The sequence below is a fragment of the Delphinus delphis genome, chromosome 3 (assembly GCF_949987515.2).
Source record: "Delphinus delphis chromosome 3, mDelDel1.2, whole genome shotgun sequence".
Taxonomy (NCBI): domain Eukaryota; kingdom Metazoa; phylum Chordata; class Mammalia; order Artiodactyla; family Delphinidae; genus Delphinus; species Delphinus delphis.
In genome coordinates, this window is record NC_082685.1 from 57935240 (window position 1) to 57950847 (window position 15608).

Sequence of the window (15608 nt, forward strand, 5' to 3'; positions counted from 1 at the left end):
AACTGAGCGTTCCTACAGTTGAATTAGATTCTGACACTACCCAGAGTTAGTGTTGGATCCCACTAGGTAACGGGGTCAGTCCCACAAGACTGCCCACACTTGTGATGCCAAAGCAAGTCCTACCCTACCCTACTTCTCAGACAGGCTATAATTTGGGGGTTCCTATGACTCCCTCCTTGGGTTCAGTAATTTGTTAGAATGGCCCAAAGATCTCAGGGAAACTATTTATGTTAACTGGTTTATTACAAAGGATATTATAAAGGGTATAGACGAACCGCCAGATGAAGTGGTACATGGGGCAAGGTCTGGAAGGGTCTGAGTGCAGAAGCTTCTGTCCTTGTGAAACTGGGGTATGTCACCTGGGTTTACCAACCCAGAAGTTCATTAAATCTTGTTCAAGAGGTTTTTTTATAGAGCTTACTCTACAGCTTCCCCTTCCCATAGGTCTGTGGATAGAGCAGAAAGTTCAGCCCTCAGAAAACTTGGTCTTTCTGGTGACCAGCTCCATCCTAAGTCTGCCTAGGGGCCCCACCCTAAGTCACTTCATTGGCACTCCATATGAATAACATAAACTCCCATCTCAGGAAATTCTGAGGGATTTAAGAGCTTTGCTAAAGGCCGGGGACAAAGACCAAAATCTCCACAAAATTCCTTACATTATATTGAATTAGAAGTTAGTAATTTTATGAAATCGTTGAATAGGTTTTTTAAAGACAAATAATAGAGATTGTTTATGTGGTTCGAATAAATTAAAGTATCTAAAATGTGTTTGGGTACCTTTCCCAAGTGAAAATTGTTGATTAGTAGAACACTTGGAAGTTCTCAAAGCAATGAATTTCGGGTGCTTTTATTTTTACTTTTGTTCTCCATATCCTTAAAGAGCCGGCTGTAACTAGAGTGATACTTGGTAGTTTTTCATACTAATACAAGAATATTCAGGCTCTTAAAAGGCTTTTTTCATCCTGTGTTCTGGCTTCCCCTGCCTCTCCTGTCTCTGATTGTTAACACACAGGTAAAAGACCCCGCTAGAGAAAAGTCAGGAATTAGAATATTTTTAATTTCCTGAGAAGAGATGAGTGTAGAACAAATAACTACAGAGGTCTTGGTGGCTTCTCACTAAGGGGTCAAAATACAGATGCCACCAACAGGTCTGAGCCATGAGAAGATAGCAAGAAAGAGGTAGTAAAGGGAAGAGGAGGAGATAAGAGTAGGGTGTGGTGGTGTTCCTCAGTCCATTCCAAGTGTCATAGGCTGCGTGCCTTAACTCGGATCTAGTCCTAACTGCCTCTGTATTCTGGCATGGTGTTCTGTGCACTGTGAACCTAATGAACAATTACTTTCTTTGAATTTCAACTCTTGACAGACTTCTCATTGTAACAGCAGATACGCTTATCCTTCCAGGAAAGGAAGGCTTGCTCTGGACACATTCCTAGGTAAGCAAGAGTACCTAATTAGAGTTCCGTTTAAGGCAGAATGTAATGTAGGTCTCCAGTGTCCCCCGCCACACACACCAGTTGGACCCCTTTAGCAGAGGGCCCTTTTTCTTTGAGCTTGGGGTTGAGGGTGTGCTCAGTGTGGCAAACCTTTCAGAACATGTTTGGTTGTGAGAAAACTTAAAATGTGGGTTTTGTAGCAGGGCTAAATGGTTTTAGATCCTATTTAAAGAGAAGGAGAAATCTGCCTCTTTTCCCTAGACCTACTGCTGGAACTGTCCCTCTGAGAACTTGGGCAGCAGAAATTTTTTCTGAGTCCAGCCTGTTCTCCAGGGATCTCAGAATAGAACCTTCTTCTAGAATACATTCGATAGGTGTCTCTTAATTCTTCAGCAGCCTGCTCTTTTAGTGGCGGGGGAGAAAGGATTTAGAGGGGGTTCAAGATTCTTCTTTCCAGCAAGTTGGAAATTATGAGATTTCTCTTTGGGGCAGCTGTCCTCAGAGAGCATGATGAAGTTCCCTCTGATAACAGCTTTCTCTTATGCCACTGGACATACTTTGAACCCTAGCTTACTGCCTATCAGGAATGAAAATTTCCTCTTTTTTTTTTTCTTTTTCTGAACAGGTATCTTTTTCTTTGAATGTAAGTGAATTGAGATAAACAATGATTGCTCTTTTTCTCACTTCTAAACATAACTGAGTTTGATTAAGAGCCATAATTTCATTATTATTCTTGTGGATACAAAGATAAAAACACTTGATTCTTGTACGTTGATAGATTGATCAAGCTTTCTGTGCTTTAATCCAGCCGTCTCTCTTTTATCTCCTTAATTTGTATGTAATAGGTGTCTTATAAGTATTTACATGTTCGCTTTGTCCTTTTTTTTAACCTCCAAGTTGTTTTATATCTTTTTTAACACCAATTTTTAGACATGTAGCTTTCATCCAGTGTATACTTTGTCTTTACTCATCACCATCTTTTCTACCCAGTTCAGAGGACTTGACATTTTCAGGTGCCTGACAACAACTTCTTGTCATGCAGATAACTTGGGGAGTACTGGTCCTGTACTGTTCTGTTTCCACATTTTTGTTTTATCCTTTAAGGTCTCCTTTAGAAGAATGATCCTAGTCAAAACAAAAGATTGTCTTTTTCTTGCCATGTCTGTGGCCTTGTAAATTAGATTTTCCCCCGAACTCACATCTAAGTATATGAAAAACAAAGCCCACAAATGTATTTTTTACTATTAACCAGTCAGCTTACAAGCTTCATCAAACATCTGCTGTAGGTTGGACATTTATACATTTAGGGGAGCAGTGTGTAATACCATGAGAATGGTCTGACACACAACTTTGGAGTGATACTATGAACCATTTCTGGCCCCAGAATAACCTGGTACATGTTGAAGGAGATGTAGTGTAAGCAAATGATTTGGGTCTTGAATGAGGCATTGGGCATTGTCAAAAATGGAGAGATTGTTTAACTACTTGAGCAGATTTCCTAGGCAAGTCAAGTGTTTCAAAGAATGTAACTGTGGGCATTGGTATTATTTGGTTGATACAGTATCTTTGATACACTGATGTAGTGGAGCTGTAACTGAACTGAGACTTTGAAATGGTCATTGAAATTCATTCTTGATTAAAAGCCAGTTAGCCTAAAATTAGATTCAAAAGCTTTGTGTTGGGCTTCCCTGGTGGCGCAGTGGTTGAGAGTCCGCCTGCCGATGCAGGGGACACGGGTTCGTGCCCCGGTCCGGGAAGATCCCACATGCCGCGGAGCGGCTGGGCCCGTGAGCCATGGCCGCTGAGCCTGCGCGTCCGGAGCCCGTGCTCCGCAATGGGAGAGGCCACAACAGTGAGAGGCCCACGTAACGCAAAAAAAAAAAAAAAAAAAAGCTTTGTGTTGGTCGATGGTTGGTGAGCTGTTGGAGTATTGAAATAGTGCAGAGTATTTGCATATATGTGCCTTGTTGGTAAAGTCGGCTTGACAGAGTTTGACAGTCCCAACACCAGTTTGCCTTTCAGTGTAAATAAACTTTAGGGTGCAAGTACTGAAAATGTACTGATCCCCAAACATTAATTCATTAATACCTCTGAATATTTTTAGCTTTTTACTGAAGAAGAAAAAAAGTTTTCTTCCTATTTGGCTATCCCATTCTCTGGCATCTTCTGGCCTTTATGACTCTACTTAAGAAAGAAGGCTCCTCGGGAAAGACAGGGTTAATCAAATAATGAAACTAGTTTTCTGAAGATGGGTTGAATAGCATACATTTTGGCTCCTCACAACAGCTCTGTGAGAAAAGCTATTACTGCTATTTCATGGATGAAGAAATTTGAAATACAGAGAGATTAAGTAGCTTGCCTAATACCACAGTCTAGTACGGGGCAGTGCTAGATTCTGTTCCCACTTTCCTGATTCCAGAGCCTCTGATCCTAACTATTGTACCACACTGCCTTGCTCTTTGATTAGTATTTCTTTTGCTGAATAGAAACATCTATTCTCTTCTGAAAGGAGGATTCTTGTCCAGGGAGATCTGCAATTTCCTAGAGGGAGCAGATCTGTGGAGACCGAGGAGCAAAGATAAAAGGGAAGAGGCATGCTGTTTGCAAATCTACCCTAGGAAGAATTTGGGTACTGAACATGTTTGTTTTTAATGAGCGTCATTGGTGAGGGAAAAAACTTAAGTTTTAAATCCTTCCCCAGAAGCTCATTTGTGTATTAGAAAGAAGATTAACAGGAAGGCTGTGGCTTTTCTTTTATTTGAAAAGTACTTGCGTAGTGGCCAGAAAAGATAAGAAGTGGACTTTCTCATTTATACAGTCCTGTGTAGAACACTGGTTGTTAGTAAGTCCCTAATGTTGGTTGTGATTGATATCTCCTGGCTTTGCACTGATGTGAGAATGCTAGAGAAATTTTCCAGCTTCTGCTGCTCCCTGGTGGAATATTCCACTAGGTCGATTTGTTTGTTTTTAGTTTTCTTTTTATGACAAAGTAAATTCCTGTAATTGTAGAAAAAATACTCCACCAGATATATACATTTTTGTTTTGGAGGACAGCAATCCTAGTGCTTTGAGGATAAAATGAACCTTCTGTAAACTTTACTTTCTGTAAAATATTGGGACATCTTGAGTTACTGTATCCTCTAGGATAGAGACTGCTTTAATGTCTCAGCATGTTCAGATATTGGTACTTGTCCCATCTGGTAATGGCATCTAACCCTGAGGTCAGTTGCACAAAACCAATTTCTAGTAACTTTGTCTAGCCTCTTTCAACAGTAACAGAATCCTGCCTTAGTTTGGTATTCTGCAAGCTCTTTATAAAAAGCAGCCCCATCGACCTCCTACCTGCATCATAGGTAAGGTGGGGGGCAGGCATCAAGGTGAGGATGAACCAATTAAAGGTGGCAAAAGAAGGCATTCTGAAAGTGTTAGTTTTGTTGTGTTAAAAGACTGATGGGATGGTGTGAGCATTTTAGTGAGGCTAAAGCAGGGACAACTAGTCATTTCTAGGCACATGTTAGTTTCTCTCCAAAGACTGTCAAACTTTTAATTGGTATTTTATTTAGTAGTTTAAAATAAATCTCTGGCGTCCGCTTAGAAGAGACTATATAGAGAAGACCCTATTTTTTATGTTAGCAATTAACCATTTATTCATTCTCAAATGTTTGAGCATCCACTATGTCCTGAAATGAGTTCTGCTTTCAATAAGTAAGTGTTGTTTCACTGTTACTTGGTGGAAGAGAAAACAGGTCAGATCTTTGAAGTGACTGATAACCAGATAGAAGTGACTGTCTCTGAATTATATCAGAATATTTAACCCATGCCACAGCTGTAAGATGAAGCCACTTAAGCTATTTAAAGTTTTAGAGGGAAATGAATTTCTTTATTTCTCCCTTGTGATAAATTACAAAACAGCTTTAGCGTTCTGACCATATTGTTTTGAACTGTTTTGGTTTGGTTCTTTTGTTCTGTTGGTAGATTTGACAGGTCCTGTAACCCAATAAAGGTGATTACCACCTACCACAAAGTCAACTATTATCTCCCTCTTTGGACTTAACTCAGATTCAAAGAAGACTACAGCACCACCTAACAGTGTTGCTCCCCACCTCACCCCACCCCACCCCGCCCAGCTGTGCTGTGCCCTTAATTCTGGTTTTTACTATTAAGGGCAGGGGGGTAGGGCACAAGAAGCTATCAAGTTCCATCTAGTTACCATTTAGCAATCTATCTGCTTCCATGCTAGGCAGTTGACATATATTCTCTTATAGAATCCTCATGACCTTGTGAAGTAAGGAGAAACTGAGTCCCAAATGGATTTATGTGTAATTTGCCCTAGGTTGTGCTGATAGGACAGGACATGAACCCAAATCTGTCAGATTTGGAAACCTGTGCTCATAACCACCCTCCTACTACGTTCCCATATTAAACCCATATAAAACCATGGTGAATAAAATGACAAAAGGAGTAGTAATTGGAGAGGAACTGATTGATTTTCAGCTGGTGATCCATATAATGTAGCTAGCTTAGTGAATCCCAGAAACACTGTGTCTGAGATTTAAGTTGAGGTTTGTGAGCTTGAAAAGGGGATAGGGGGAACCTTGGCCATCCATATCCTAGGCATATCCTAGACAAAGATCGAGATGAAAGCTTCTTGGGGGGCATATACTCTTAAGTCCCAACTAGACCGTATAGTAGGCAGTCTCTAAAATGTTCCTGCCCTAACCTGAAGGTAGTTCTATTATGTAGGAGTGATAAGATGGATGGCAGGGATTTGATGATAGGGTTCTGGCTGGAAAAAGTTGGGCACATCTGAGCCATCACAATTCACTGGAGTTGTGTTACTGCTAGGGTAAATGACAGCAGCTTACTTGCAGCACTTGGGCTCTGAGTTTCTCTTTAGGTAGGGGTGAGGTCATGGAATCTCCACGACTTGAGCTGGCTAAGAGGTCTGCTTAAAGGCATAGAAAGCAACCCAGACACGGTGATTCTTAACCCTAGTTGTGCATTAAAATCTACCTGATTCTGTTTAAATCAATCCATTTGAGAACTGAGACTCTCTTAACCCATAATCACTATCACCCTCACTCTCCCTGTTCATGAGCTACTGAGTCAGAATATAGAGGAAGGGGAGATCTTTTTGTACCGGAGCATTTTTGTTTTGCTTTTTAAGAAAGCTCTCCAAGGGTTCTGTGGCTCTCATGCAAATTGGGCAGTGGACAAGCTTGTGGGTACCACATTTTCTTCCTACCTACCTTTCTAAAGTGTTCTTGAGCATTGTTAATGATGAGCACTGGTGAGATCTTTACAGGTGAAAGAGTACCTAGATTTTTCTTTTTGTTTGTCACTCTTATGACCATCTGCATCAGCAGGCTTCTTTTTTTTTTTTTTTTTCCAGCAGGCTTCTTGAATCCTGAGGCTGGAACCCTGAGAGCCATAAAGTTACATAAACATATGCCCCACAGCCCAGGCTTTGCTCTGCTTACCTTGTGTTTTCTTCTTTAGAGACCTTTCAGTCCTGACAATCTGAACCTTAAGTTTCCCTGTCCATAGTGTTTAGGGGTCATGAAACCTTGGATTGGGTAAGTAACTGGTGGTACTACTCTAGGGAGAGAAACATTCCTTTCAACGGTCACCTTTGAGAATGAGGGAACAGAAAGCTGTCAGCTATTTCTTTAAATTCCCTTCCTTCCTGAATTTTGTCTAGTATTATTTACTGTCCGTATTTAGTCTACTTACAGCTACTTCCTTCTGTCTCCCAGCTGTTTTATTTCTCAGAAGTTAGTCTTCTGGGTGGAAGCACTGCTGAACTCTTCTTTGAAAAGGGAAAGTGCCCCTAAAATGATGAGAAACAAGAAGGGATCTGAGAACAGAGGCCCTTGAGGCCTTACATGGCACATTGTATGTTGTGTCTTATTTTGCTCAGTTTTTACAACCTGCATGTGAATCATTGCTGTATACCTCATAATTCACTGGCTCTTGAATGAGAGCCTTTTGACTTTGGGAAAGGGACATGGTGACAAAGCAGAGGAGTGGATGAAAACTATTAAAATCAAAGGCATAGTTTGCATACACTGCCAGCAGCTCCTTAGTGAGAGCTTTATTTCTCATTCTCCCCTTAGGACTGTTTGCTCTACTTTAAAATGAAATACTCAGCTTCCTTGGTTTTATTTTGGTGTTTACACAAACTGGTCTAGCAACTTAGATTGGCTTGGGGGGGTGGGGTGGGCGGGGAGGACTATTTATTTTGTTTGGAAGCTTTCCTGGAAAAACTTTTTTTTTTCTTAATTTATTTTTTAAAACCAGAAGCCTCCCTTTTTTTTTTTCATTTTAAAAATTTTTATTTATTTATTTAGTTTTGGTCACATGGTGCAGCGTGCAGGATCTTAGTTCCCTGACCAGGGATAGAACCCATGGTCCCTGCAGTGGAAATGCAGAGTCCTAGCCACTGGACTGCCAGGAAATTCCTGGAAAAACTTTAATTTTCTGTATCAAACCCAACATACAAAACATCAGAGATTATAATGTGGCCTTTAAATTTCTAAAGTAAAAGCCAGCCATTTAAATAATCCTTGTTTCCTCATCCCCAGTCAGGTGTCAGATGAATTCAAAAACATAAGGTTTCCCCCAGACTGGGTAGGGAGAGGCACAAGGGGAAACTAGTGAAAGGTAATTTTTTTAAACATTAGTCAAAATTCAAAATGAGTAAGAAGCCAAGACTAACTTTCAAGTAGTGTTTCAGATTTAGCAACTTGGTAGAAATCTACCAAACAAAATTTTTTGGCAAGCTATACTTCCAAACCATTTTTTTTAAGTGGAATCCTATAACAAGATTCTGTTCTTAGGTGTCTCTACCACTTTGTCCTCTCTAGGATGTTAAATGGATGTGAGTGCAAGGTTGCCCACCTCTGGTGCTATACAGTGAGGTTGCTTAATGGATGCTTATCTTCTTAACCTATCTGCAGTGGAAAGTAAATAGCTGCTTATCTTAAGGTCATTCCTTTGTCCTCCACCTGATTATCTTGCTTTAGGGATTTCCTTTAGGCATTTTGGGTTCACTCAGTTAATTTATCCCAACATCCTTTTTAGCCTCAAACTTTACATCCTTTGGGGTTTGGTGCACATTAGCTTCCTGAGCTCTGAGCCTTCACCCCTGCTATCCTTGGAGCCCCTTCTCATTACGTTTCCTACTTACTGCCTCTTTGCTCGTTCCATCTCCTAGGAAACTATTCTGTAAATCAGAGCACATGAGCTTTTTAAAACTGAGCCCTTCTTTTGAGAAGTAACTAACTCCCTTGGTCCCTAAAGATTCCAAAAGCCCCAGGGTAGAGAAATACGCTCTTTTGAGAATTATTCATCTGAAAACAAATACAAGCCAGTGAAGCCCATATTGCAATTTAACCTGTCTTCTTTTTTCCCTGTCTTGTGTATTTTCATAATATACAGGTGGCACCTACAATCTAGAACAAGTTTAAAGTTAAATTTACTTGCCCAATTTTTCCAGCCCCTCCTAGATAAAGCAAACTCCTTTTTTCCTCTTTGGCCTATAAGATTTGGCAGAACTCCAGACAGAATTATCAAAAAGTTTTTTGGAAATTCCTCTTCAGGAACCTAGCAAGATAAATATTGGAAGTAAAGCAGTTTGTTACATTTGATAGCTGAAAAATAGGACCCAGAGCATACTCACTGACTGTAAAGATCATTTTTCTTTTTTTGTAATAGAAGATACCAGTTTGTTTCATTTGAGAATTCTTTTTCTGTCTAATTCAGAAACTGGAACACGGCCACAGGTAGAATTGTCTGAGAGCGATACATCTGACTTAGTGTAAATGTGTGTGTGCATGAGCAAGGGATTGTTCCGAATCAGTCTGGTTTGTCAGTACTGTATTTGAAGTTTTAGGTGATTTAAATAATGGAAGTAGATATACATTTATATAGGTGAAGAAATAACTATGGGTCAGGTGTGGTGTGTGGATATGCTTTATCTTATATGAAGTGTATCTTGGAAGCAGCTTTTTTTAATGATCATTTTCCTTGTGTTTGTGGTAACAACTAAAGCTGCTTATCATAAATTTGTTTGATTCTCTGGTTTGGCTAGAATATTTGCTCCGCTATCCAAGGGGTGGCAGCAGAGCACACACCATACTTTACCATGTACTGTTAATCGACTTGTAGTTCATTGGGGGAAGTATCACAAAGGTTGTGAACCAGCCTTCTAGATTTGGAGTAGATACCCCAACAGAAACAGTGCCGGTTTTGGAGACGGAACATTAGCTGACAATCTGAGAGCAACCATTTTGATAGTGGAAGAGCTTGATAGCCAGCTTGTCTCCTTCTATAAAGAAAACTTGTCTGACTAAGGGACTTGTGGAATTTACCACTAGGAGAAAACTTTCAAAGGGCAGGGTCTTGTGTAAGTGAGGTACCTTTCCAATGCTGGTACCAAGGTGCACATTTGTGAAGTTAATTTTACTCTAGAAAGGTAGTTTCCAGACACTTCCAGATTTTAAACAACTATAGTTATAAAGCTAATATTAGGGGTTTTCTCCACTTCTTGATGTTGTTCCCCTCACTGTCTCTTCCCTTCTTTGTTACGCCACTTGGCACATAAGCCCATTTGACTTAACGCTGTACCCATCTTTCTAATTTCTTTTTCTTGCCAACTTCCACCAGACACTGGATATGTGAGATTACACACTCGGTGATTAGGGGAAAATTTAGGTGTTTCTGTCAGTCTTCCCAGTTTATCTAAAGAAAGCCGCCACCCATTTCATTATGACACTAATACTTGTAATGATTAAACTTGTCATAGCCTTTAGGGGCATGATCTATAAGAGTCTCAGGAAGTAAGTTTCCTACAGACTCATTAAGTATCATGTAGAAACAGTCTGTAAAATGATAATCACATTACTTAACATGCTTTGGCTCGTATCAAATCAGCTTTTGCCTTCAAAATATAAATTGTCTCAATTTGTTTATTTACTTATTTATTTTTATTGAAGTATAGTTGATTGTTGTGTTAATCTCTGCTTTACAGCAAAGTGATCAGTTATACATATATACATTCTTTCTTTTATACTCTTCATTATGGTTTATCATAGGATTGTTTTAATTGATTTATTTTTGGCTGCATTGGGTCTTCGTTGTTGCGCATGGGCTTTCTGTAGCTGTGGCAAGCGGGCGCTCCTCTTCTTTACGGTGTGCCGGCTTCTCATTGCAGTGGGTTCTCGTTGTGGAGCACGGGCTCTAGGCACGTGGGCTCAGTAGTTGTGGCTCACGGGCTTAGTTGCTCCGTGGCATGAGGGATCTTGCCAGACAAGGGCTCAACCCGTGTCCCCTGCATTGGCAGGCGGATTTTTAACCACTGTGCCACCAGGGAAGCCCGATAATGTAGTTTTATGTTTGCTTCAAGGAGAACTAGGAATATTGAAATGAGGTATTTCTTAACTGGTGGTGCTACTAAGTATCTTGAAAATGCCCAGGTAAAAAAGATATGTTGCTGGCATCAGTATTAAGGTAAGAGTGAGGCTGGTGGCTGCTCATAAGGGACCTCCCATGTGACAAGGCCTTGGGGGTGTCCTCCATAGGTCAGGGTTTAGTCCTGGTTTTTAGTTGCAGAAACTTGAATTTGCTTGAGTACCCAGAGTTGATCAGACTTTCAGTGCATTGCTCTTTTTAATCAAACTCAAAAGTGATTAATATGTAAAATATATTTAGAGATACATTTATTTAGAGAGAGAGGTGTGTGTATGACACTGTGAATACAAGGCTCTCGTTTCCCATTATAAGGATACTTAGGGTGCTAAATTAGTGATTATAAATTTTCGTGGTGAGCCTGGAATTTTATTTATTTTTAATATTTATTTTTTTGGCTGCGTAAGGTCTTAGTTGTGGCATGCGGGATCTTTGTGGTGTGGGCTCTTCCTTCTGGCGCACGGGCTTCTCTCTTGTTGTGGTGTGTGGATTTTTTTTCCTTTCTCTAGTGCCGCGTGGGCTCTGTAGTTTTGCGGCACGCCAGCTCTTTCGTTGAGGCGCCCGAGCTCAGTAGTTGTGGTGCACAGCTTAGTTGCCCTGCAGCATGTGGGTCTTAGTTCCCCGACCAGGGATCGAACCCACGTTCCCTGCACTGGAAGGCGGATTCTTTACCACTGGACCACCAGGAATTTTAAAGGGAGGGACCAGGATATTAAATTGGTATTTCATCTAGACTTTGGAAAGATTTGTTGCACCATCCTATGATGGCATCATCCTCTGAAGAAACCACCAGATTCCAAGCCTCTGCCATAGACTCAAGGTCAAACTCCAGCCTGTTGTCACACCCTTATCAAAGCTTCTCTCTTCATTCCTTGGGGAATGAGGTGTTTCCCAAGAACCCCTTAAAGTGCCTTACTTCTTTACATATTACATAACTAATATTCATTCAAATATTTGAGCACCTACCATATTCTTTTTTTTAATTGAAGTACAGTTGATTGTAAATCAAACTGGTGTACAGCAGAGTGATTCAGTTATAATACATATTTTTCATATTCTTTTCCATTATGGTTTATTACAGGATATTGAATATAGTTGCCTGTGCTATACAATGGGACCTTGTTGTTTATTTTATATATATATTAGTTTGTATTTGCTAATCCCAAACTCCTAATTTATCCCTCCCCCACCCGCTTTCTCCTTTGGTAACCATAAGTTTGTTTTCTACGTCTGTGAGTCTGTTTCTGTTTTGTAAATAAGTTCATTTGTGTCATATTTTTAGATTCCACATGTAAGTGATATCATATGGTATTTGTCTCTGATTTCACTTAGTATGATAGTCTCTAGGTCCATCCATTTTGCTGCAGATAGCATTATTTTTCTTTTTTATGGCTGAGTAGTATTCATGTGTGTGTGTGTTTACCACATCTTCATCCATTCATCTCTCGATGGACATTTAGGTTGCTTCCATGTCTTGGTTATTGTAAATAGTGCTGCTGTGAACATTGGGGTGCATGTATCGTTTCAAATTTTCAAGTTTTCTCTGGGTATGTGCCCAGGAGTGGGATTGCTGGATCATATGGTAGTTATATTTTTAGTTTTTTAAGGAACCTCCATACTGCTTTCCATAGTGGCTGCACCATTTTACATTCCCACCAACAGTGTAGGGAGGGTTCCCTTTTCTCTACACCCTTTCTACCATTTGTTATTTGTAAACTTTTTGATGATAGCCATTCTTACTGTTGTGAGGTGATACCTCATTGTAGTTTTGATGTGCATTTCTCTGATAATTAGCAATGTTGAGCATCTTTTCATGAAATGTCTATTTAGGTCTTCTGCCCATTTTTTGATTGGGTTGTTTGTTTTTTGTTATTGAGTTGTATGAGCTGTTTGTATACTTTGGAAATTAAGCCCTTGTCAGTCTCATCGTTTGCAAATATTTTCTTGCATTCAGTTGGTTGTCTCTTTGTTTTCTTTATGGTTTCTTTGCTGTGCAAAAGTTTACAAGTTTGATTAGGTCCCATTTGTTTATTTTTGCTTTTATTTCTATTGCCTTGGGAGACTGACCTAAGAAAACACTGGTATGATTTATGTCTGAAAATGTTTTGTCTTATGTTCTCTTCTAGGAGCTCTGTGGTGTCATGTCTTGTATTTAAGTCTTTAAGCATCTTGAGTTTATTTTTGTGTATGGTGTGAGGGGGTGTTCTAACTTCATTGATTTACAGGCGGCTGCCCAGCTTTCCCAGCACCACTTGCTGAAGAGACTGTCTTTTCTCTGTTGTATATTCTTGCCTCTTTGTCAAAGATTGACTGTAGGCGTGTGTGGGTTTATTTCTGGGCTCTCGATTCTGTTCCATTATTCTATATATGTTTGTTTTTGGAGCACCTACCGTATTCTGAACACAATTCCTAGCTCTGGGTATACTTTGATTACAGTGGTGTAGCCCCTACCTTCATGGTCACCTTGAGAGTGATTTATTTCTACTATTTTAGGGGCGTCTCACTTTTAACTCCCTTTATTAATGGTAACTCTTTACTTATATGGTACTTAAACCTCTAATGCTATACTTTCTTCGACAGCAATGGCACAAGCATGATATCATTGATCATTCCTCCCAAAGACCAGATTTCACGAGTGGCAAAAATGTTAGCAGATGAGTTTGGAACTGCATCTAACATTAAGTCACGAGTAAACCGCCTTTCAGTCCTGGGAGCCATTACATCTGTACAACAAAGACTCAAACTTTATAACAAAGGTAATCTGGAGCTTGATCATTTACGTCCTCTACTTTGTCTTGGTTGTATTTTCCACTTTGATCCTGCCATGATGCTTTCGGTCACTAGTGTTTTCTTCACCCAGCCATAAGCATTGTCCCTTTGGTCTTTTTTTTTCCCCCTAAGTTATTTTTTGAAAGTTAAGTAGTATTCACTGTACTTAAAATAATAAATCCTCCTTTTTAAAACATCTCAAGTTTCACAATTAGGGAGAGAAATCTGCCTGAGAGATTTACAGATATTTCCACTTTATTTAAATTATGAGGGGCAGGAACAACAGGCTGTGGGAACATTTTCTATTAATTGAGGAAAATTAGCTGTGGATATAAGTAGAGAAATTGTTTGTGTTCTTTGCAGTACCTCCAAATGGCCTGGTTGTTTACTGTGGTACAATTGTAACAGAAGAAGGAAAAGAAAAGAAAGTCAACATTGACTTTGAACCTTTCAAACCAATTAATACTTCATTGTATTTGTGTGACAACAAATTCCATACAGAGGTAAGAAGTTCATCGAATATTTTCATTACCCGGAAAGAAACCCCATACCCATTAGCAGTCATTCCCAGTCCTCCCTCCCTACCCCCACACCCCAAGATCTCTCAGCTCTAGGCTACCCCTAATCTATTTTCTCTCTGTGGATTTGCTTGTGCTGGGCATTTCAATATAAATGGAATGATAGAATGGGTGGCCTTTTGTGCCTAGCTTCTTTCACTTAGCATGTTTTCAAGGTTCATCCATGTTGTGGCATGTATTTTGCTTCATTCCTTTTTATTACCAAATAATATTTGCCACATTTTACTTATTTAACATCATTTGATGAATATGTTGTTTCCACTGTTTGTTATGAATAATACTGCTTTGAACATACAAGTTTTTGTATGTCCATATGTTTTCATTGGGGGCAGGTATATACCTAGGAGTGAAATTTCTGGGTCATATGGTAACTGTTTAACCATTTCAGGAATTGCCAGTCTGTTTTAATTGTGCCATTTTACAAGGCTGGCTTTTATTTTTTTTTAATTATTATGGCACTGAATGATATGATCATTCAGCATGTTTGAGGAAAGTGCTAAGCTGGGTTTGAAGAACTAATTAGAAGCAAAGAAATAATTGGTTACCTGATCTCCATGTCTCCCTATGTATCCATGATACTTCTCTACATTTCTCGCTTAGTTTTCAGCTCACAGATTGTAAAATCTTTATTAGCAGGTCCATAAGAGCTTCCCCCGCCCCCTATAAAACTTTTGAGTGACAGAGCTGCCATAATATGATGAACATTAAGGGTGGAAAGGAAAACTCATTAGAGTGACCTAAATCAGTCAACAGTAGAACAATCAGGAATTCACAGCTGGCTCCTAGTTCAGTCTCTTGCCTTTCATCGACCTAGGGGAAAACCTCTACAGTGGAATTAGAATTGACATTTGTCGACACAGTTTACAATGGATGATTTTGCTAACTTGACAGGAAGTTCAGTTCCAGTCAGATCTTGAGCGGTTGCATAGATGGTGGAGACTGATTTTCTCTTGGCTAACACAGCCTCCTTCTGGCAAAAGCTTTATTGGAGAAGCTCTTTGCCACCCTCTCCAACTTAACTGTTGTCTGGTTTGATGAAAGCAGATTTTAAATCTTGTTGATTTAAATAGTACCTGGTACTCATGTTACCTAGTTTTAGCTTACTAAGTTAGCTTCATTGGTTTTTCTAAACCTTAACTCCTCTTCCAAGACACCATTTCATCGTGCTAGCTTTATCTTGGCTTTAACGTGTATGTCAATAACTACATACGAATGTGGCATACTGAACAATACAACTTATGTCGTGTTTAATCGGGATATTTATACATTCTTATGAGGGATAAGTCTATTCCCTGATGAGCAGGCTTGTTAAAAACCTAAATTAATCAAGCTGCGTATCAGAGGTTATTGGGATAAGGCA

General features: G+C 39.6%; 1 protein-coding gene across 1 annotated transcript in view; it reads left to right on the top strand.

Annotated features, from left to right (window-relative positions):
• The window catches only part of ETF1 (eukaryotic translation termination factor 1), a 28198-nt gene that overhangs the window by 4965 nt on the left and 7625 nt on the right, over positions 1-15608 (top strand). Inside the window, exons 3-4 of the mRNA XM_060008765.1 lie at positions 13482-13657; positions 14034-14173. Coding sequence (XP_059864748.1) covers positions 13482-13657; positions 14034-14173 — 316 coding nt within the window. The remainder of the gene's footprint in view (positions 1-13481; positions 13658-14033; positions 14174-15608) is intronic.